Source organism: Crinia signifera, chromosome 1 (genome assembly GCF_055691185.1).
Source record: "Crinia signifera chromosome 1, ASM5569118v1, whole genome shotgun sequence".
Lineage (NCBI taxonomy): Eukaryota > Metazoa > Chordata > Amphibia > Anura > Myobatrachidae > Crinia > Crinia signifera.
In genome coordinates, this window is record NC_139217.1 from 61,922,316 (window position 1) to 61,945,019 (window position 22,704).

Consider the following 22,704-nt stretch of genomic DNA (forward strand, 5'->3'; position numbering starts at 1 on the left):
TGGCTGGTACTTTATCTCTCTCCAAAGCATAGAACATCTGCCAACTGAGGTGACTGCACATAGTGCAGCACTCCGTGAGTGACCAGTGCACACTGCAGCAGCCACATAAAAGGTTAATGACTCACACAAAAAAACATTAAATGCTAAAAAAAACACAAATATCTTTTCCACAGATTTCTTTTCCTCTCTAGAAATTAGAAAACACAAGGGACACTTGTGGGAGCAGCCAACAAAATCAATGTCTTCTGTGGACACAGAATCCAGCTCGGCTCTGCCGATGCCCAGATCTTTCCATCGAGTTCTGCTGCGCACGGCCCTTGATCTCTTATCCAGTCACTACAGTCTCTGCTGACAAACTGCGCACTGGTAAGAAAATAAGAGGCCGCCTGAGCCAGAAGGCTGTTACTTATTAGTAACTGAGAGAGAAGGTGAGCGCGTAAATCTAGTGGAAAAAAAAGAGTCAATTGTACAGGAAACGGTTTTCGGGAACAATTACAGATATAAAGTCCCTCCACCCACCTTCATTTTCAGCCGTGCACCCTACTGCCAGTGGGATAACTGATACTGTTTAAACAAATCGCGACAAGCGTCCAAATTGGTTTCCTGCTGTGAGAAACTGCAGGAGGAGGGTGCCGGCTATTGGGTAACTGCAGTTAGGCAACAGTGATACACAGGCTGGCATCCTGCAACTGCATCAGGGGGAAATACCACAATGTAAAGCACTTCTGTCAAGCAGCACATAAGGTGCGACTTCCCTCCTTACATATTATAAAACTATCTAAATATTGCAAGACAAAAGGCCGTTCACTCTATTCAATGTTCCGGGGGAATGCTCTCTGCCAGAGGACGGGGAGGATTCCCCCAAACAGCGAGGCTCACGGCTAATGAAGGGAGCCTGCCGCATTTAGCCGCGAGTCTAGCGGTTTCTACGGGCGCATGCGCCGTTTCCCCCTCGCTCCAAAAACGGAGCAAGGGGGAAATCAGCGCATGCAGTGGGGTTATTTGTATACGGACAGGGCGAGTGGTGACAGTGAGCAGGCAGCGCCGCTCGCCCCCAGCATTGATTACACCCCATTAATTCGACCACTGAAGATCAACACGGTTATTGTCAGCACAAGCATTCGGTTGACAATGGACAGTCAAAAAGTTAAACATCAGTTTTTCACATCTTTATTCGAGCCGACAGGCGGTATTTCATACCCTACCATCCACTACGGCATGGTGGAAGAATATAATAGTATGCCCAGACCCTGTTAAAAACATAGGTCCTAAAAAAAAGATCAGGATGAGGGCCAGTAGCTGCCGAATATTATTTTTTCCAAAAACTGTTCAGAAATCAGTCCTTCGGCACATTAAAATATATACCTCTCTATCGCAGGGGTCCTCAAACTTTTTGCTCTGGGACCCCAACAAACAATAAAAATGATTACAGGACCCCAGCAAGTTACTGCAGAAGGTCATCACATCAGGTGTAGTCAGCAGACAGCACATATATGGCAGCATTGTGGAGGAACTCAATGATGGGAGGAGTCTGAAGTAACAGACAATTCAACAGATTTTTCAGACTCCTTGAATCACTGACTGAGATTAGAAAAGTCATCAGCCTGATGGTCAGCAACATGGAGTCGCGACCCCATGCTGAGAAGGTCGGGACCCACTTTGGGGTCAGGACCCAGTGTTTGAGAACCGCTGCTCTATCTCAATTCAAATAAAGGCGGCACACTCTCGCGTCTCACATAATCATGTTAGACTCCAGTGTTCAGTTCGACGTTTTCGCTCTATCGATCCTTCAAGGAGGTCAATAAACCGAAATGTCGAACTGAACACTTGATTCTGGCGTGAATTATTTATGAGCCCCGACCATGCCGCCTTTATCTGTATACTGTACAGGAGGGCTCCAGGGCATGAAAATGACAGATCATAACCGTAACATCAGAACCGGTGTCTGCCTGCGCCTGAATGGAGCATCGCTTAAATTGCCCCGGACGCCATCTAGTGGCCACTAGCACGCAAAACACTGCAATTTCCCCCATAGGAGGTGAGGAGTAGCGTACGCCTATTTATTATACAGGATTATTGGGGAAACACATTAATCATCATTGAGTCTGCTAGTTACACCACAGCTGGATAGCGTCTACCATTACACCATCTCTGAACATAAATAAACCCACACGATAATACAAGGCTTTTCCCTCACTTTCCATCTCCATCTCAGGTCCCACCATCTCTCTCATCGCCAGCTCTGGGAAACGCAAAAAGAATAACATAACATACATTTCCTGCACAACTTACCGAACACTCTGGCCACAAAGCCTAAAGGGAATTGAGAAGCGAACATGGTGAGGAACCACGGCGCAGCATAGAGGCTGGGACCAATCTCGAACTCCTCCAGGTGGTTGTACAGGTCTCTGTGGTAGTCGTGAAGCAGCCGGGAAAGTTGGTACATTTGGATCTAAGGAAACAAAAGAAATCTATTGCAACATGTGCAGTTACAGGTTACATCTTGCGGAGGGAGATCTGGGTAATTTGTATTCTCACAGGAAGCAGAAGGGGCACAAGCCCTTGAAAGTAACCTCAATCACATATCAGTCACCACTACTGGCAGCTTATAATAAACACATCTGCAAAGAAATCCATAGAACCAAAGACTAAAACAAACAAACAAATCATCGGACGGGTCTTTGAAAAAGTGATGTGTTCATTATATTTCATTACATACTGTAGCTGGACACACATGCCAATTTCACTGGCCAATATAGAGAATTAGAGCGGTATTCAATGTGCCGCCGCTATTCCCGATGGCGGAAATTGCGGCGGCTCCTTATTCAATGCGGTCTTGCGACAGCATTGAAGCAGGATCAATGCAGAACGGGCCCGACTTTAGAAGCGGTCGGGCCCGTTCTGCCGATAACGGGCGACGATTGTCGCGATCTCGGCCGCAGGTCGACAATCCATGGCTGTTTTTGTGGCCACGCCTCCACTTTATCACTTTTTGAAGCTTGACACATCTGGCCCATTGGGATTCCTATATTTCTTAAAGTAGCAATCAATTCCATGGCAAAAATCAACCTGGTTTTGTAGTGTAATTGATTGCCGCTTTAAAAACAAATAAAAAAAATGGAGAAAACTCGCCCAAAATTACTAATTTTCTGATTCTCACACCCTATTACATTTGTCCCATAGTGGTAAATTTACAAAGATAGGAGTTCTATTGAAGATGGGATGTTACCCATAGCAACCAATCAGATTCTACTACTTATTTATTTAGCACCTTCTAGAAGAGAACAGATCGAATCTGATAGGTTACGTGAGGCAATTTCCCCATGTACTGTATAATGGGGGCAGCTAGAACAGGTATTGGTGCCTGATATTGTAACCCCACATAGGCATCATATTTAAGTTACGATCCCTCACCTACAGATGTGTCCACATACAGTACGTGTAGCCTCCCTACACCTTAACCCAGGGCTGGGCAACACCGGCCCTCCAGATGTTAGTGAACTACACATCCCAGGATGCAAAGCAGTTTTGCTATGTGGCCATGCCGAAACTGATGCAAGGCATGCTGGGATGTGTAGTTCATCAACATCTGGAGGGCCGGTGTTGCCCAGCCCTGCCTTAACCCCTTGAGTGCCAAGTGAATTTGTCAAAATAGTTGTGAAAATTGGCAAGCAAGCATTTTTATTCACCCTAATGACCTTTAATGTTTACCTTATATAGGAAATATAATCACTGTTTTTGGTACTTGTGAGTTATCCGGGCGTCCGATTTTAAAATCGGGTCGGATCGGGACATCGCATCGCATCGCATGCGACCATCGGATGCGATGCGATGACCCGATTTTTCCATAGGAATCAATGTTAAAATGGACTGAGTCCATTTTAACATGGAATTCAATGGGAAAAAGGGGTCCTTTTCATACCCCTACTATCCAAGTGGGCATGGAGTTGGATATAAACCTGTGGCGAGCGTAGCGAGCCACCGAGCCCGAAGCGTGGCGAGCGTAGCGAGCCCCGCGAGGGGACACGGAATACCGTCCCCTCGCGGGGCTCGCTTCGCTCGCCACGCTTCGGGCTCGGTGGCTCGCTACGCTCGCCACAGGTTTATATCCAACTCCATGCCCACTTGGATAGTAGGGGTATGAAAAGGACCCCTTTTTCCATAGGAATCATTTTAACATTGATTCCTATGGAAAAATCGGGTCATCGCATCCGATGGTCGGATGCGATGCGATGCGATGCGATATCGTATCGCATCGGATTGTATGCCTTAACTTAAGGCATACAATCAAAAAATCGGGAGCCCGGATAACTCACAAGTACCCTGTTTTTTTTGGGGGGGTTTTTTTACACAACATTTTTTATTTGAAATTGATATAGCAAATGCAAGCGACGTTGGCATTTTTAGCTGATACTTTGAACATCTCTCACGGAGATTTTAACACTCAAAGTGGGAAATTTACTTAGATGTGTATTCTACTACTTCACATGTGATGTTGCTACGGGCAACCAATCAGAATCTACTACTTATTTATTTACCACCCTCTAGAAGATAGTAGACAGGATCGGATTGGTTGCCCATAGCAACATTACATGTGACGTAGAATACACATCTTAGTAAATTTCCCCCAAAGGCTTAAACCGCTCTTCTAGTCACGCCATGCTGTGGCGTGAGCTCGTAGCGCCAAGATTTTTTTCGTTAAACATTTTTTTTTATTATTAAAATGAGTCTTATTCACAAAATGATGCAAATAAGAGACACAAGCAGCTTCTGCTGATTCAAATAATATGTGGAACACCTATAGTCTGTGTGCGCTTTTAGCTGTATCCGCATACGTTCATGTTTTCCTAGAAAATACTGTAACACAGAATTTTGTATGCAGATTGAAAACGCAGTCGCACACAGAATCATGTCACATATTTTAATCAGCGGGGTCTGCTTGTGTGTCCTATATGCATTGCAACGCAAATAAGGCATTTTCTAAGCACTCAGACTGAGGCTAGATATACAGTATAAGGACACACCTGTGGCACCATCTTACCTAAGAAATAGTCTATTTACCAGAAGCACTTTCTGCTTTACTATGTTATCAATGTTCACCTGAATAGTAGATTGCTGTCCCTAATAATTATTATTATGATCATTATCCTTTATTTATATGGTTCAGGGGCAGCTAAAAGAAGCCCAAAGGCTTCTATGGGGTTACATCGGCGAGAGCTGGCATAACCCCCCACGGTGAAGCCCCAGCGGTGGGGCTTTAATGCATGTTAATGGGGTTTTTACAGCATTTACAGGTTGGTACATCCCGCCCTACGTTAGAAATAAATTATGTTTATACAGTATGTTATTAGTTATGAGGGGAGGGCCAGGAGTCACTTCTATTTGTCCACATATTTTAGGATTAGATGGCACAAACACTGGTTTTGCCTATTATATGGACCATAAATAATTTGAGTCGGACTGGGACCACAAACCCAGGCCACCCAAGCAAGTAATAAAGAAACCACTAGCTAGCATTTATAAAGTTCAATAATAAAAAAAAAAAAGTAGAATGCCATTGGTTGCTATGGGCACCTTCTCTACTGTACCACTCTATAGAAGGTTTGATAGAGATCCAGAGATAGGCAGGCAAAGACACATATGCAGTGGCGTCACTATGCGAGTAGGGGCCACTCCCAGGTGTCACCAAAACGCTAGCTTTTTCTCAGTGAGAGAAGCCAGGTGCTACTCTATGACATTACAATGTAGGAGCTGGCAGTGTAGACAGACAAGGGGCAGTTCGCATCTCTGGGACCTACAAAATTAGATGAATGGGGTGGGGTTGGCTGTGAGGCCACGCCCCTCCCAGTGAGACCACATCTCCTTTGGTCCTCATGCTGCCCACTACTTTGGAATGACCTCTCCCTTGCACAGACTGCATACTCTATGATGCTTTCTCCAGGTGCTACAGCAACACCTGAGGAGATTTGGATTTAGATGCCAGAATACAGAAACCAATTCTTTGCAGCTATTCTCCAGTCAGCGGTATGACCAGTGCTGACTCTACCATTAGGCAGCTGGGCGGGGTGCCGAAGAGTCTACTTATCCCAAAATTAAGGAGGTCTGTCAGTTTTGGAACTTCTAAGACACCACCACAACTACCATTTCAGGGTCTAGAGAGTGGATATTGGCGGCAGTAGGTTGAAGTTATTCCTATGGTGCCGGGAAGCCTTACACCGGCCCTGGGTATGAGTGGACTTGTCGGTGCAATACATGATTGCTTGTGTGAGTGTAGTACCTGTAACGTGACCATATCAGGCCGGTATTGCTTCCTCAGGTCTAGGTCATACATCAGAAACTTCAGCAACCGGAACGCATCCTCTTCACTCATGTGAAGCAGCAGAATTCCAGCGACAAAGCTTAGACCTTGGCAGTAGCCGACTTCAGGATCGAGCAAGGAGTAGGCCTTCAAAATGTTGTACAGCGACAGCTGTCCCGCTCCCAGCTGAGCTGCAAAGTATGGGTGTGTCGGGAAGGTGCGTCCTATGAAAACAATTGGAGGTTAGCAATTCACATACGTTCACTTGAACCTCTCTATCAGGGCAGGTCAAACAAAAACAAGATTCTTTTGAAGAGGCTTTATCTCCTTAAGTAAACTTTCAACACTACTTACTAGGTAAACAGCATAAAATCAACTTGTCTTTGGCCCCTGAGAATTATGTACTCAGGTAATGAATTAAGCCACTTCATAGGGTTCATTGCTACGCACCAGATAAAGAAATTAGAAAATAAAAAAAGGTTTATGCCGTCTTATTAAACAGCCATATTAAGAGATCATTATACTGGTAGCGTGCTGAAATAGGGGTACCAGTCAATACAGGCAGCCACAGGGACACCCAGTGGTTGTTTGGGTCATTGCAAGTCTGGTCTCGGCCTTCTATTGCTTTGTTCGATCTCCCTCCCTCTCTGTACCTTTGGCACAGGCATGGTGAAAACGATACAGTACACAGTTCTCCAGCTTCCTAATCAGAGGCTGTTAAGTAACGGAGGAGTAAGGTTACAAATTATTATTAAATGTGCCGTAGATTCTGCAAATGTTAGTGGAAAATAACACGCGATGGAGATCACACCTAACACTACAGAACAACTAAAATACAAAAAGGAAGAAATATACCCCTAAAGCAGCGTCTCCTAAATCCAGTCTCCCAGCAGTGCAAGTTTACAGGTCTCCTAATTCAAAGAGCTTATGCTCCTCCAAGTCTATGGTGCATGTACACACTAGACAACCTGTTAACAATATCAATAGGGTATGGGTCATAGGGTCGACAGAATGAAGGACAACATACATTAGGTCGACCACTAAAGGTAGACGGTGCTTAGGCCAACATGAAATACAGATGGAAGAGACTAGTTTTGATAGAGGCGAGATCTAAAACAGAACCAAAGACCCTTTTAATGGGTTACGATATTGCTAGTAGAAGGGCATGTAGACAACAGAGCAGAGGTGGCAAAAACGGTGCTCGAGATCTACCAACAGTTCATGTATATCAGGCAACTTGTGGATCTATAGTAGGAATGAATGCAGCAGGTTTGAAAATGTGACAGTTAGTAATGACTACAGCTGTGCACCGTTAGTAATAACTACAGCTGTGCACCAAGCTAGGTGATTTGGGTCATGTGACAGTTAGTAATTACTTCAGCTGTGTACCAGCTAGGTGATTTGGGTAATGTAACAGTTAGTATTGACTACTGCTGTGCACCAGCTAGGTGATCTGGGTCATGTGACAGTAATGACTACAGCTGTGCACCAGCTAGGTGATTTGGGTAATGTAACAGTTAGTATTGACTACTGCTGTGCACCAGCTAGGTTATCTGGGTCATGTGACAGTAATGACTACAGCTGTGCACCAGCTAGGTGATTTTGGTCATGTGACAGTATTAACTACTGCTGTGCACCAGCTAGGGGATTTGGGTCATGTGACAATTAGTATTAACTACTGCTGTGCACCAGCTAGGGGATTTGGAGAATGTGAACAGTTGGCAGATCACAAGGAAGGGTTTGGCCACCCCTGGTATACAGAAAAGAGGATTGGAACAGTCCTCATGAGAGAGGCCACAGATGACAGCTGACACAGTGAGGGGAGGGGGAAATCATTCAAAAACCATAAGAGTTGGATGCCATTATGTGAAAGGCTCATAATCCATATACTGCACTTAATGTAGAATTTGTGGAATTTTTTTTGGTGGGCTGTGATTCAAAAAGCCACAATTCTGGGGTAAAACCAGTGCAGAGGCTGTTGCGGTTATTTCCAAGCCATTGCAACAGAAACTTGTGACCACTGCACTTGAATAGACACCTTAATGTTCCATAAACAGGTCAAGTGTGTAATAGCCAAGCATCAAGCATAGTAGAGGTCGGATGTAGCACTGTAGGATGAGGTCTACATGTCGCATGCCTTTTTTGTGTGCAAAAGTGGACAGTAGCCTTAGGCCCTGTTGTGATCACAGCAATGTTTATTTATGGTCTACAGAGCAATTTCTCTCCAATGCAACCACTTTTCCACCAAAACATTGGGTCCAACCAGGGTGTTCTGACCCATGTCACAGCTGGGTCAGACCTCATTCACACCGTAGGCTGGACCTGGCACCTGAACTCTGCCTGGTCTGCTGGAGCTTGGAGGAATCATCTTAAACCACTTGCTATCTGGCTCTCTCTACACTTTTAGCGTAACCCAGGTTGGATCATCCCTGTCACACCATCCATAACGTGCGGTTACCCGGGTCAGTAATGGGTTTGACTCTGTAAGCCTACAGGGTTGGATTCCTGTGTATTGTGACTTAGGTAGTTTTTAACTGATCCTTTGCCACCAAACCCTGACCAGTATTGTCCTGGCAATAACCCAGGTTAAAAGTTGGCTGCGGTAAAAATAGGGTTATTACTGATCAGATATTGATCTGACAAAGTACTCTCATTGCAAGTTGTAGCCAATCCCATCTAAAGCTGGCCTTTCACTTAAAAATGTATTGTTCAATCAGGCTGGTTGGAACAAAAATCTGGTAACATCTGGAAGACCGTTTGTCAGTTTTCCAGCATTTCAAAGCATATGGTCAACTGTCATTTGCTCCCATGTTACCAGATTTTTGTCCCAACCAGCCAGATTGGATAAAAAATCTTTAGGTGTATGACCCAGCTTTACAAAAATCTACCGGCTGACGGTGTGTATGGGTACCCTTAATTTGGGGCAATCCGGACAGCAGTCTCCACAGCTGTATATATAATTCTGCAAAAGCTATAGGGCCAGATGCATCAAGCTTCAAAAAGTGGAGAGTGATAAACAGCCAGCCAATCAGCTCCTACTTGTCATTTTTTAAACCCAGCCTGTAACATGGCAGACATGAGCTGATTGGCTGGTTGTATATCACTCTCCATTTTATCACTTTTTGAAGCTTCATACATCTGGCCCATAGAATGTAATGATTCACAAATCTCCTATTACTTACACAGTAAAACTAAATAGTTGTAAACACCCTCAGCAAGTAACATCTTGTTGTGTGTCTCTTTAAATAACAAAAAATAAAATAAAAAAATAATGTAGTCACACGCTTCCATCATGTGTTTGCGTCGTCAGGTCTTGCAGGTTAGTAGTAGGGGACAAAACAAACTCTGGGCTGGGTCCCCTGATCGATGCGTGAATGATTTGCTGGTATTAAGCATGCTACAACTTGCTTCTGTCAGTGAAATCATTACGGTGTTGACACTTGGAAGACCAGGATAATAGGAAACTAGTGGAAAGGCAGGAACCCTTATAGACAAGTAATATTCCTATGTTTAGAACGAACAAACTACGTGTGTGTGTGTGTGTGTGTGTGTGTGTGTATGTGTGTATATGTATTAAGTTTTTAGCAATTATGTAATTTTTTATATACATTTTTTAAATAAATACGATCCCATTTCCCACTTGATACTGGCGGAAGTATAAAGCAGGGAGGGGTTCTTGTAAAGGTAAATGAAGCGTCTCTTAAGAGCAGCCCTCTTGTTAAACACTACCCCACCCTTGAGTTTCAGGAATGCTGCAACAATAATGCCGGTAAAATAGAAGATCCCAGTTTGCGTCGGTGACAAAGTCTTATAAAATGATTAAAATGTAGCAGGTCCCTCATGCTGTACGTAGCTCAAATAAAAGGAAAATAGATTAATATGATAAAGGCATTGTAGTTAGCCGGAATGAAGGGAACTGTCAGGAGTACTAGGATACCGAACACATGTGACTGTAGTAGGAATGCAACAATTCTCACCTCCCGCTGGTAGTGCTAGTAGCCAGGATACGCTGGTTTCCAAGACAACAGCTTATTAGTCGGACAGTTACTACGCTGGTTGTCACATGGGACTTTTTTTATTATTATTTTTATCAAAAATTTTTTTTTACAAATATGTTTAATTTTTCTAATCATTTTAATCATTATTTTTGTTAATTGATTATTCTGTATTTTTTATTATGCGCTTATACACAGTACAATAATTTTGTAGCATTGTTAATACTAGTAAAAGTAAATAATATAACTGCTCACTGTTGTATCAGAAAACCCCACAATAAGAGCAGAAGCAATTCCCAGACTTTTTTTTGAATCACCGTGCCCTAGAGCGGTGGTTCTCAACCCTGGTCCTCAAGTACTCCCAACAGTGGGATGTTTTGCAGCTTTCCACACAGAAACCACAGGTGAAATAATCAGCTCCACCTGTGATCTTTTAAAATGGGTCAGTGAATAATGAGTGCACCTGTGCATCTGCCAGTGGAGAGTGTGAATCACTGCCCTAGAGTATCTGGATTTTTTCAAAGCGCCCCAGGAGAAAAGCTTTTTGAGAAATTTTGAATTGAATTTAATTAAATTAAAGTAAATGGTGTTTATAGATCACCCTTGGGGTCATTTATATGGTGAGGGACAGGGTTTTCTTCTTTTTGCCTGCATATTTTATGACAGGCAAAACCACATATTGTGGCTTCCAGTGTAAAAGGCTAACCCCTCCTCACCTCTATGAGGTTAAGTACCGGCACTAGCCACTAGAGGCAACTCGACGGGCCAAATGACTCCTTTGTGAAAGTGAAAGCATTTTTGCAGGGACACTGGTCTGTTTCAAATGTGCTGGCTATGGAGAGGGGGAGCTGGACAGGGATTGGAGGTAGGAGCAGATAGGGACTGGGGATGGAGGAGTTTGTGGGCTAAAAAATGTCACAGCTCAAAGTGAAAATACATTGCAGAAGCCACCATTTTATGGGTTATTAACTAGCAATATTATATTTTATTTATAAAAGCGCCACAAGTGGTTCACAGAGCCGAACACATGGCACTCCTTAGAACAGGGGTCCTCAAACTATTTTGCGCTGGGACCTTATTAGACAATAAAAATAATTACAGGACCCCAGCAAGCTACTGCAGAAGGTACAATACAGGGTGCACAGAACCTGACATTACAGTAACACCGTACATAATACAGCCCGAGGCAAGCCTTATTATCCCTACATACAGAGATCATATAATTATAATACTATATGTGTTGTGCATTAGCAGCAACCAGTCTGCAAGTGAAAACATATTCACAAAGTGCCACAATACAGCAATGGTACAGACACTTCAAATGTGTAATCTGCTTTATACAGCTTGTTAAAGTCCCTATTTATGGCACCTATAAATTAGGATATTTGACATGAGAGACTGTACAACACATGTACACTTCAAAGAGGACGATACAGGTCTAAAGATCATATTTACACAAAATCATTACCACCTCAAACATCTTCTGGAAGTGCCATAATATCCCCAGACACCTCATTAAACCCTACAGACAGAGCAAACACTTTTATGAACTTGAAAAACAATTATCTAAGAATTTGCGGTATATAAATCTTGAACGGCTTACAAATAAGACCACTTCGACAGGATTTCCCAACAGGTTTATGCATATTATCCATACAGCAATCGGGATATTTCAGCTGCAATTGTGCCTAATTTTTATTATTACGTTGCCATTAATAATTCATGGTACGTCCCTCTGTACATGTACAGAGCGTGGGTACGCAGATATGCACCTCTGTCACTCATGCAAGCCTGGGGAGGCGAGACGGGAGCGAAAAGGGCATTCTAACATACTCTGTGCACAGAATTATCTTACATTTTTTTCCTTTTATGTATCCAGTGCCAGAAAGAGCCTGTAATGATCTACAGGTACATACAAAATGCAGACAATAACATATTAAATAGACAGTGCAAAGGAAGAGTTTAAGATAATAATAAAAAATACATAATAATAGAAAAGATTTCTATGAAACAAAGTGGAATTCAATGGGCGTTATTCAATTATCTGCACATCGAATTAAATAACCTGGGGCTATTCAATTACCACCGATGCCATTAATTAAAACAGGGATTTTGCACACCCCCCCCCCCCTTTTTTTTTGTTTGCAAACACACATAGGTCAGATAACTTATTCCAGATCCTCTGACGGGCCATGCCCATTAGAGAAGTATCAAACGGAGATTTATCTACAAATGACCCAGTGTCCTAGAAGTGGCATTCAGAAGGGGTATAGCGACCTGGACTGTTTTCTTTTAAGAACCGAGTTTGGGAACCACTGAAAGGAGGAAGAGCCATAACCATGAATTACGAGTGTAACATTTGAGGCCCTGCAGACAGGTAAAGAGACTTATAGGGCAGGGAAGTAACTTTCAGATTAAAGCAGGCTGTCCCCGGCGCCTCCTCCTCCCCCCCTGCAGCCAGAAGGACATCCGGCTGCCTTGCTAGGGGGAGGAGGGGTTTATCTTCCGGGCTCCAGGAGGACCTGCAAGAAGGTAAGCTGGAGGGAGGGGAGAGGGGGGTCAGCAAGGTGGCGGCGGCGGGCGGCAAAAAGAAGACCATAGGCTTCTATAGGGTATTGCCACCCAAAGGTATGCGGTATCGGTGCAGCCGGGTTTTAATACATAGGAAAATACTGTAAAACAGGGGTTTTACCGCATTTTCCGCTTAATACGTCCCGCCCAGAGTCTTGAATGTAGTTTGGGAGGAAGTAACCAGGGACAGTCGTGGAGAAAGTGGAGAGGGCAAGATGGAGTGTGGACTGAGAGACCTCTAAGTGAGAACATTTATTGTAGCTCTCCAGATTTGCTGCGATTTCCTGATATAAGTGTTTCCAAGGCAAGAGGTCATTGCTCCTGATGAAGGAGCAACCGACCAGGTGATAGGCCGGGGGTGTGGCCTACGGTAGGGACCACTGGATCATACTAAGGAGTTTGTACTATGCTGTGACATCTCTATGCTGCAATGCTGTAAAGCATCCTAGCCTATGCTGTTTACCTAGTATGCGGTTCACCTGCTGCAAAATAAAGACCAAGATTTCATCTTACCCAGTGTATGTGATTGCTTGACCCAGTGTTGGGATTGCTACAGAGGTTCTGACATACTGTTTTTTAAGTCAGCTTTTGAAATCATGAGTTCAACTCCCACTACATTCCTAACTGTGTGGAGTTTGTATATTCTCTCCATTCTTGTGTGGGTTTTCTCCGGGTGTTCAGATTTCTTTATTTCTTAGCAAAATCCAAAAATATACTGACAGATTTATTGGCTCCCGAAATAACCCAGGACTGAATACCCCCCTAAAATGGAGCAAGTGGATCGGCCATACAATTATATAGAGTATTGTACTACATGACTTCGCCAGAACGTTACTCAGCCCTAAGAATAGAATTACTCGTAGTTCCTAAATTAAAGTTAGCAATGATTTTACAGACAAAATTTTTATAAAAAAAACGGTACTTGTGTATTTTGGCGGCGCCCATCGCATACCAGAAGGCATACGATGGTATGCGATGCGACGCGATATCGAGCGATATTGTATAATGCCATACAATTTTAAAATTGTATGACATTGTATATGCCATACAATGCCATACAATGCGATTAAACATTGTATAAGCACCCTAATGGGTGCTTACAATGTTAAATGCACCCCCCCGCCACCCCCCACTATAAACGTGAACCCGAACCGTGGCGAGCGCAGCGAGCCCGCGAGGTGCGGCGGTACGCGTCCTCCGACCTTTTCATACCCCCACTATCCACATCGGCGTGGAGTTGAGAATAGAAAGTGTGGCAAGCGCAACGAGCCACCGAGCCCGAAGCGTGGCGAGCGCAGCAAGCCCCGCAAGGGGACGCGGATACCTGTGAAGGCCGCGAGGGGACTCCGATACCTGTGAAGGTATCCGCGTCCGCTCGCCACGCTTCGGGCTCGGTGGCTTGCTGCGCTCGCCACGCTTTCTATTCTCAACTCCACGCCGACGTGGATAGTGGGGGTATGAAAAGGTCGGAGGACGCGTACCGCCGCCCCTCGCGGGCTCGCTGCGCTCGCCACGCTTCGGGTTCATGTTTATAGTGGGGGGGGGGGGTGGCGTGGGGGTGCATTTAACATTGTAAGCACCCATTACGGTGCTTAAAAGCACCCTTTAGAGTGCTTATACAATCTTTCATCGTATAGGGGCCAAAAATCGCATCGCATGCCATCGGGTGCATGGCATGCGATGCGATGCGATTAAAACATTGCGCGATGGAAATCGGGGGCGCCGCTATAATACACAAGTACCAAAAAAACAAAAACAAAGATGTGCTGATTGCTCATTCTGTAGACGCTTTATGAAGGGGTTCATCACATAGCAGGTATGACCGGGACAAACCTCAGCCCCCGAGTTTTATCAGTGACAGACAAAGCAAACTTGACCCAACGGTTTGGGACGGTTAAACATTTACAACACTCACCCAGATCAATAAGGATTGCGTGTTGTTGAGTGGTCAGCTGCTTTAGTAATTCTTTATAGGGAATATCTTTCAGCAGACTCTTGCTGGGGACCTGATGCCTCAACTCGTGCTGCTCTGCCAAGAACTTCCATATTTCCCCACGATGATGACGCGGGACGCCTGGCGGGAAAAGAAACCAAACAACATAAATAAAGGGCTGAATGTGTTGCAGTGTCCTGTAACACAACGTCAGGTTCAGCCGCCAGTTATATCAGGTGTGGTTTATAAGGTGGACACAAGCAAAAAGGTTGATAAGAAAAGGTCGACAAGTTTTGCAAGACGACATGGACACAATTAGTGTACCACTCCGCTCTCAATGCTTCCGGCACTATTAAATACACCCTCTGTTCCCACTTGGATTGTGAAGTAATAAAAAAGTCGTAAAAAAAGAAAGAAAGGAAGAACTTGTGTCTACCTTTTCATATGTCGACCTTTTGATTGTGTCAACATCGACTATGTCGACCGTATACCAATTACCATACATCATTCCTCTTCTTCGCTAAATACAATGTTAAGACACCATGTCCTAAGCTGGTATTCTAATGTTGGAATGTCATCCGGCACCCATATGTGTGAGAGTGTACATGTGACTAGGGCAGACTAGATGGGCCAAGCGGGTCTCATTTGCCAATAAATTCTACGCTTCCGTGTTTTCTAAGGTAATATTTGCAGAATTGCACAAAGTTTGATGAAAGAAGTGCACAAAACAGTCTTTCCCATTATGTATGTGGCTTTTACATAGGGCTCGATTCAGACTCGGTCAATGATCTCTAAAAATAGCTACTGGGCGTTTACCAAATACTGCACACGCGCACCACTGCACGAGCCCTTAAACCGGGGCTTCACTGCAACCTCAGATTAAGTAGTGAGCAGCTGCGTGATATATGGCCAGCCTGCGCCTACCCACACTGGTAGGCTATGCAGAGAGGGGCCAGCCGGTGATGTGCAATCCCTGTGTAGGGAAGGGCTCACTTTTTAGCAATGTGCTCTCGCTGAATCAGGCCCAGAGATTGGTCTTACTGTCACCATATCCCCATAAATGCCTGCCGCAACCTACCTTGCCCAACAGCAGCATGAATTTTCTCCATGTCAGACTTAATTTTCGATCTCCCAGGGGTGGTTAGCAGTTTCTCCCACACCAACGTCACGTCTTTCAGGCAGGGAGTGATCTCTTCATAGTCCAGCTTCAAGCGCTTGTTCAGCAAATCATTCTCTGAAGCTTTGGAAAAATGCAATAAAAATATAATAATTAAAAACATCGTTTTCAAATAGTTCCGTTATAACGTCAGAAGTAAAAATAAAAAAAAGTAGAAAAACAAAAACAGTAACTAAAGTAATGGCCACCATGCCTCAGCAATCAATTGCTACGATGTCCTGACGCCGGCGTGGGGGAAACTGGAATTTTAAAACACGTTTAAAATTTCTGATGCGAACCGGTTTTTGGGCATTTTTTGACAGGTTTCATTTACCTGCTAAAATTGCTGATCATAGCGGACAGATTGGTGAATACCGACTCCTGGTGAATGGGGGTCATAATACTAAAGAACGATGAAGGATTTCTTTTTTTGTTATCCACAAAATGATAGACAGCAGAATGTGTATGTATGTATGTATGTATGTATGTCAGGGTTGCCGACTTTCAAATTCTCCTCTCCGGGAGAAGCCCGGAGAGGAGACTTTCATTACACGTTCGGGGGCGGGGCTTGACTGTGACGTCATTAAGCCCTGCCCCCATTATGGGAAATAGGCTAAAACACTGATCTCCATGGAGGGGGCGGGGCTAAAATGACACGAGTGTCATTTTAGCTCCGCCCCCTCCTCTGAGACCCGCGGATTGCGGCATTTAAATGCCGCGATCGGGGGGCTCAGTGGGGGTCCCCCTAAATCCGGGAGGGTTGCCCACCCTTCCGGGGGGCCCGATTTTCGGGAGACTCCCGGTAATTCCGGGAGGGTCGGCAACCCTGATGTATGTATGTATGTATGTATGTATGTATGTATGTATGTATGTATGTATGTATGTATGTATGTATGTATGTATGGTATCTGCTTCTAGGGGGAACAAGTCATGTATTATAATACAGGCTGTGGCACTTGGCAAAAATTAAGTTTAGAATAAAGACCGTGTGACGTCTATGGTTCTGCTAGGAGGGGGAGTCATCCACAGAAGTGATTGACAGCTTTTAATTAACGGATTCAAACCTAGAGGGGAGGAGGGGTCACCCCTTGGGAGCAGGAGCCCGGTGGTAGATGACTCCATTGCCTCCCAGAGTTATGCCTAATGGCATTGCACCTACCATATAAATATCATAGAATCGTACACATCAACCTAATGCCACAGCCGCCAACTAAAAATCCTTTGGATATACAGAACATGGACCGGTAGCTAGGTAAAGTACACAGGGGACGTTTCATCAGTAAAGCTGTACAAGGCCAGGCAAATATACATCTCAGATTACATTGCTGATATCCAGCAAACGCATACAGGTAGATAGCTGGCACATTAGTGAGGCCTCTTTTGTGCTTTTATCAGCTCACAAGCTGCTGCTCACAATATTTTCTGTTTCCTCCTTGGCCTGGGATCATTATTTTATTACACTTCGGATTCCAGTTAATCAGAGGACTGTGATTTATAGGCTGAACAGAGAATATCAGAACTTCCTAATAACTGATGTTGAAATATTCTCTGTAAAGCGCTGCGGAATGTGTGCGCTCTATATAAGGAACTGCTAATAAATACAATAACCCCACTGATGTGCATGTAGACCGATATCAAACGTTATCACCTGACATTCTAGTCAGGCTACTCAAAGGGTATGAGGTCGTTAGGTCGACAAGCATTGGGTTGACCATTGAAGGTAGACATGGGACAAGGTCGACACCTCAGAAAGTCGACATGAGGTTAGGTCGGCACAAGCATTAGGTCGACAGTCAAAAGGATGACATGGCGAACACAGCGAGCCATGCAAGGGGACACGGTGCAACGTTACGGCGTACATGTCGACTGTGTCCACATTCAGGACAAAAAAAAAAGTGGAAAACGCCCATGTCGACCTTTTGACTGTCGACATTCCCCATGTTGACCTAATTCTTGTGCCTGGGGACCTAACCCCGTGTCGACCTTCTGAGCCCATGTCGACCTTCAGTGATTCCCAAACTGTGTGCCTTGCAGGGATGCCGCGGCTTGGGGGTCCAGGACCTATGCTAATTATTTATGGCCATTGTAATAGGCTAAGATGACGACATACAAACACAATTTACTTAATTTGTTTTTTTCCCCCCTAAAATTTCTCAATAAGAAACTTGTATCCCAGGCATGCGGTGACAAAAATTCTGATCCTCCCCGGAAGCACTGCACTAGCGTATAAGAAGTCACATTTGTGCAGGCATTAAGGGGTAGATGTATTATTGGAAATGGATTATAGTGAGACATCTTAGCAGACCTGGGCCACCTGTAGTGCTCCAGTTGTGTGGAACTACACATCCCAGGAACCCCTGCCAGAGTTTTAGCATATCCCCCCACCTTTATTTCCATAGTGCTGAGAGAACAGGGTGCTAGCGTAGCACAAATAAACATGTTAAAGCAGACATTAGCACTGCTCTCGCCTGATTTACTCCCTCAGGAAAGGAGGAGAGTGAGCTGTAAGTCTGTTTAACTACAAGGGGTTAACCCAGGAAGGGTTTCCTGCTTACCAAATATATGGTACCCAAGCCTAAATGTAAGGACAAGCGGGACCTTCTGGTCTTATACAAATATCTAACAGACATCCCCCAAGGCCTATGGTCCACATGAAGGGGCAGCGCCAACCACTCCAACTGTCAGGCCTCAATCCTTCCAGCAGTTGTTATAAAATCCCTTCTGAAAACAAGGTCACACCAACCTGGGAATCTGACCAGCCGTAACACCGAGGCCTCCGCCCAGTCTACAGAGACATAAAATCAGACTACAAGTTTGCTGTTCTCCACCCAAAGACTGACCTTGCAATTTTTGGTTTTCCTTTTCCATCCTGAGAAGCAGAATCTGCTGTATGATGGCTTTCTTCCAAAGCTCCCTCAGCTCTCCTGGAGTCCGGTTCCTGGCCGCTGTTATTGGACCGTCTTCTCGGACAGGCAGCAGTGGGGACCTGGGAGGAATGTCGCCCAGTTCCGTACGCTCTGTGGGAACAAATGACACTGTATTCTAACAGGGATGTAGTTCGAGTCATTTATGCGGTCCACTATCAAAATGCTGAAAGCATAAGGTCAAAGGGAGAATGCAGACGGGGTACTAACGATAAAACTAGATAACTAGGTCGGTATGATCACAGAACTTAAACATTTACGGTCGTGTTTAAAGTTAGAAAAGTGACGATGACAATAATGCACTAAATAACACTAGTACCGCATTGCCATTATCCCATCGACAGAACGCTGAAACCAACATAATTGACAACATATCGTAAGAATCCAGTCTACATATATTGCGATTAATATTGCAGAATTGAATACTTGATTACAATTGGAGACCATGTAATCTGGACATTAGACCTTTGTCGTTTTTCTTTTACCTTGATCAGTGTCTGTAGTAATTAAGCCATATTTTCGGTAGATAGGAGAGAATCACGGGTAATAATGGAAGTGTAAACAACTCCCAATCCTGGGATTCACGGGATTTGGTTGTATTTGCGCATGTGTGTCAGACAGTGCTGAGCACTAGGAGCACTTGGCTCAGGAGCTGCCCAACTGTGACACCGATGAGCAGCATTAGACACACAGACAGGGCAAGTGGCATTGGACATGTAGAAATGGCCATCAGCCAATCAGAGAAGCAGCTGCAGCACAGACTCTTGGCTGGCATTACAATTGAAATGCCGCTGGCACTGTATGTAACACTAAAGCTGCAAGCCTAATAGCAAGTGCTATTTAGGTACATGTACATCCATCATGTTTGTCCCCCTTCCCCTCACCGTTCCCTACATGTCACCCCACCTGCTGCTCCTCACACCCATCCTCACCACTGCCTACATCCACTTTTCTTAGAGAAATCCATATTCCAATTCAGGATTGAGCATTTTAGCAGTTAGGGTTCACTCCACCTCTACTAGATGTTGGCTAAAGTGGTGGGGATGGAAGGTTAGAACGCAGAGCATTATGGGAGAGGATCCCTGGACTCTTCTGACTACACTTCTGTGTGCCTGACAAAATTGGGGTGACAATGAGCCTGATAAACTGTCAATGTTCTGTCTCCCACACACAACAAGCAGCCACAGACTTGGCAATTGCTGGTAAGCGATCACCGGCACGTGACAGAGCTAAGTACAAAAGGAAAGCAAACAAAGTGCACTAACAATTACTCTCCGCATTTAGTAAAACACACGAAAGATAAAAAGGCAGATGGACAAACATTGTAGACCCGTCACCTATACGACCACACCTCACAATTTTTTATCAGCAAAATGGAGACACAAATCAAACCCCTCCCAAGATTTGCCCAAACCATGCCTAGATTTACCCAAGCTACAGTCATTATGGAGATCGGTCCCCCATTCTGGGCCCACTAATTAGGACAGTGGTAGCAAAGAGTGGAAGGTATACATCATGGAGGTATGCAGACAATTTGGGGACACGGGTCCAGTGTGCACACGGAAGGCAGACATTTTGCAGGTTGCTCCAATGGGTTGGGATCATTTGGTCTACAGGATGATGGTCGACAGTCATTCGACATGGGAAAAGGTCGAAAGTTCATTAGTTTGACAGGTCATTAGTTCGACAAGGTATATGTTGACAGTCAAAAGGTCGACATGGGGTTTTTTCACAGTTTTTACCGGAATGTCAACACAGTCAACATGGACACAGTTTCAAGTGCACCACATCCCCTCGCATCGCTTGCTGCACTCGCTATGCATCGGGCACGGTGCCGCGCTCGGCACACTATTTTATTCTCCCACCACGCCCTAGTAGATGGTGGGGCATGAAATACCGCCTGTCGGCACATGTCGGCTCAAAAAACAGTGAAAGACCCCATGTCGACCTAGACATAGTCTAACTAACGACCTGTCGAACGAATGACCTTTCGACCTTTTCCCATGTCAACATTTTCATATGTCGGCCTAGACCCATGTCGACCTAATGACTGTCAACCATCATGCTGTATACCAAATGACCGTATCCTGCTCCAATAGGTACTCTACAGACTCTAGAACAGGGGAAGCTATACCTGTCCTCAAAAGATAAACCAACCAGTGGACCTATAGTAGGAATGAATGCAGCAGGTTTGAAAATGTGACAGTTAGTAATGACTACAGCTGTGCACCAGCTAGGTGATTTGGGTCATGTGATTTGGAAAACGTGGACCGATGGTAGATCTCGAGAACTGGTTTGGCCACCCCTGGCTATAAATATCCTTCAGCAGACAAAATGGCTGCCATCTCTGGGGGACATGAATACTATTATGATGTCTAAATATCCAAGAGCTGCAGGTTATCATTTTAAATACCAGAATAGTAATAATTTGGTGCTGATATGGGCACTGTATCAGGAAGTTGGAAATCCCAGCTCACCAGTGACAAGGATGGACAGGTGAATAAATGCTCTTTGTTTAGTTACCAAACAAAACTATTACTCAACGTGAGAAACACAACACTTGTTAATATTTAACAATGGTGCTACAAACTATGGACAAGCAAGGAGCATACTTCGGAGGTCAAACTACACAATAAACACGATTATTGCTGTCAGACTTCAGTGCTGTCTACAGCTGAAGAAAGTGCAAACAGGCTGAGCACACACCACGGGTGAGAACCGTGAATATTATATAAACAGAGGCGCGGCCGGCCTCCTCACGTCGTTGTGTACGACCTGTACAGTTATCTTAACTACACAGTGATCTTTGTTAAGCCAGGAACAGCTGCTTTGAGACACGTCCCTCTGCCAGCAGACAGCCATTGGTTCTTTCTATTATTATTGTTTATTTATATGGCGCCACAAGGGTTCTGAAACACCTAACAGAAAACAGAAAATGAGCAAAAACAATGACCTCTAGTACAAGCAAGGCAAAAAAATATTTAAAAAAAAATGTGCCATGTGCACAAGTTCAGATGTTTTCCTCTAAAGATTATTCCTTGTGGTTTATACATTAGTACTTATGTTGGTTATTTATTGCCTCTGCAGCATTGCTACTGATCCAGTAATTAGTGTTATTTATGTGGGCAAAACTACTACACACAGGCAGTAGAACAAGAGAATGACCTAATCAGGTGACAAATATATCTATTTTTCCCACCAAAATTCCAGGTCTGCAAATGCGGTATCAACCCGTGTCACAGCTGAGTCAGACCCCATTCACAACACTGGCTGGATCGGCATATCAGCAGTTAGACACTGTTTTAGACAGCAGCTGCCACCATGTGGTCTCCGACTCGGCTCTTTTAGCGTGACCCGGGTCGCCGTAACGCTACTGGGGTCCGGTATTTGACTCTCACACTAAACCTTGACCCAGGTTTCCCCGGGAATAATGCAAGTTAAAAGTTTGGTGAAAAAGGGCAATAGTCACTTATTTATAGTAATTATTTTTAAATAAAAAAAAAAAAATACAATAACGGAGATAAGAATGAAAATGGTCTACTCTTGTATTGCGGGATGCGGCTTATATCCCGGCGGTCAGGATGCCAGCAGCCAATATACCGGACTGCTCTCAGAAGACCAGCTCCGGATGGCAATGCTGATATCCCGATCAGTAAGTATGCAGGGCTAGCTAGCATCCGGGGAAGAGGGCTGGTTAGGGTTAGGCTATAGTGGTGAGAGACAGGGTTAGACCAGGGTTGCCGACTTATAAATGCTCCTCTCCGGGAGAAGCCCGGAGAGGAGACTTTCCTTAGGGCTGTTTCACACAGTACGGTTCCTGCCGCACG

The 22,704-nt window shown here is 44.5% G+C and overlaps 1 protein-coding gene across 8 annotated transcripts in view; it reads right to left on the reverse strand.

Moving 5' to 3' along the window:
* The window catches only part of TBC1D1 (TBC1 domain family member 1), a 160,328-nt gene that overhangs the window by 14,925 nt on the left and 122,699 nt on the right, over positions 1 to 22,704 (reverse strand). For 7 of the 8 annotated variants that reach the window (XM_083158523.1, XM_083158483.1, XM_083158492.1 and 4 more), the window contains 5 exons: positions 18,794 to 18,970; positions 15,876 to 16,037; positions 14,780 to 14,938; positions 6,278 to 6,522; positions 2,293 to 2,452 (listed from right to left, as the gene is read on the reverse strand). In XM_083158523.1, the coding sequence (XP_083014649.1) occupies positions 2,293 to 2,452; positions 6,278 to 6,522; positions 14,780 to 14,938; positions 15,876 to 16,037; positions 18,794 to 18,970 (903 nt within the window). Of the gene's footprint in view, positions 1 to 519; positions 607 to 2,292; positions 2,453 to 6,277; positions 6,523 to 14,779; positions 14,939 to 15,875; positions 16,038 to 18,793; positions 18,971 to 22,704 lie in introns of those variants that run through there. The other variant, XM_083158516.1, reaches the window with a different exon arrangement.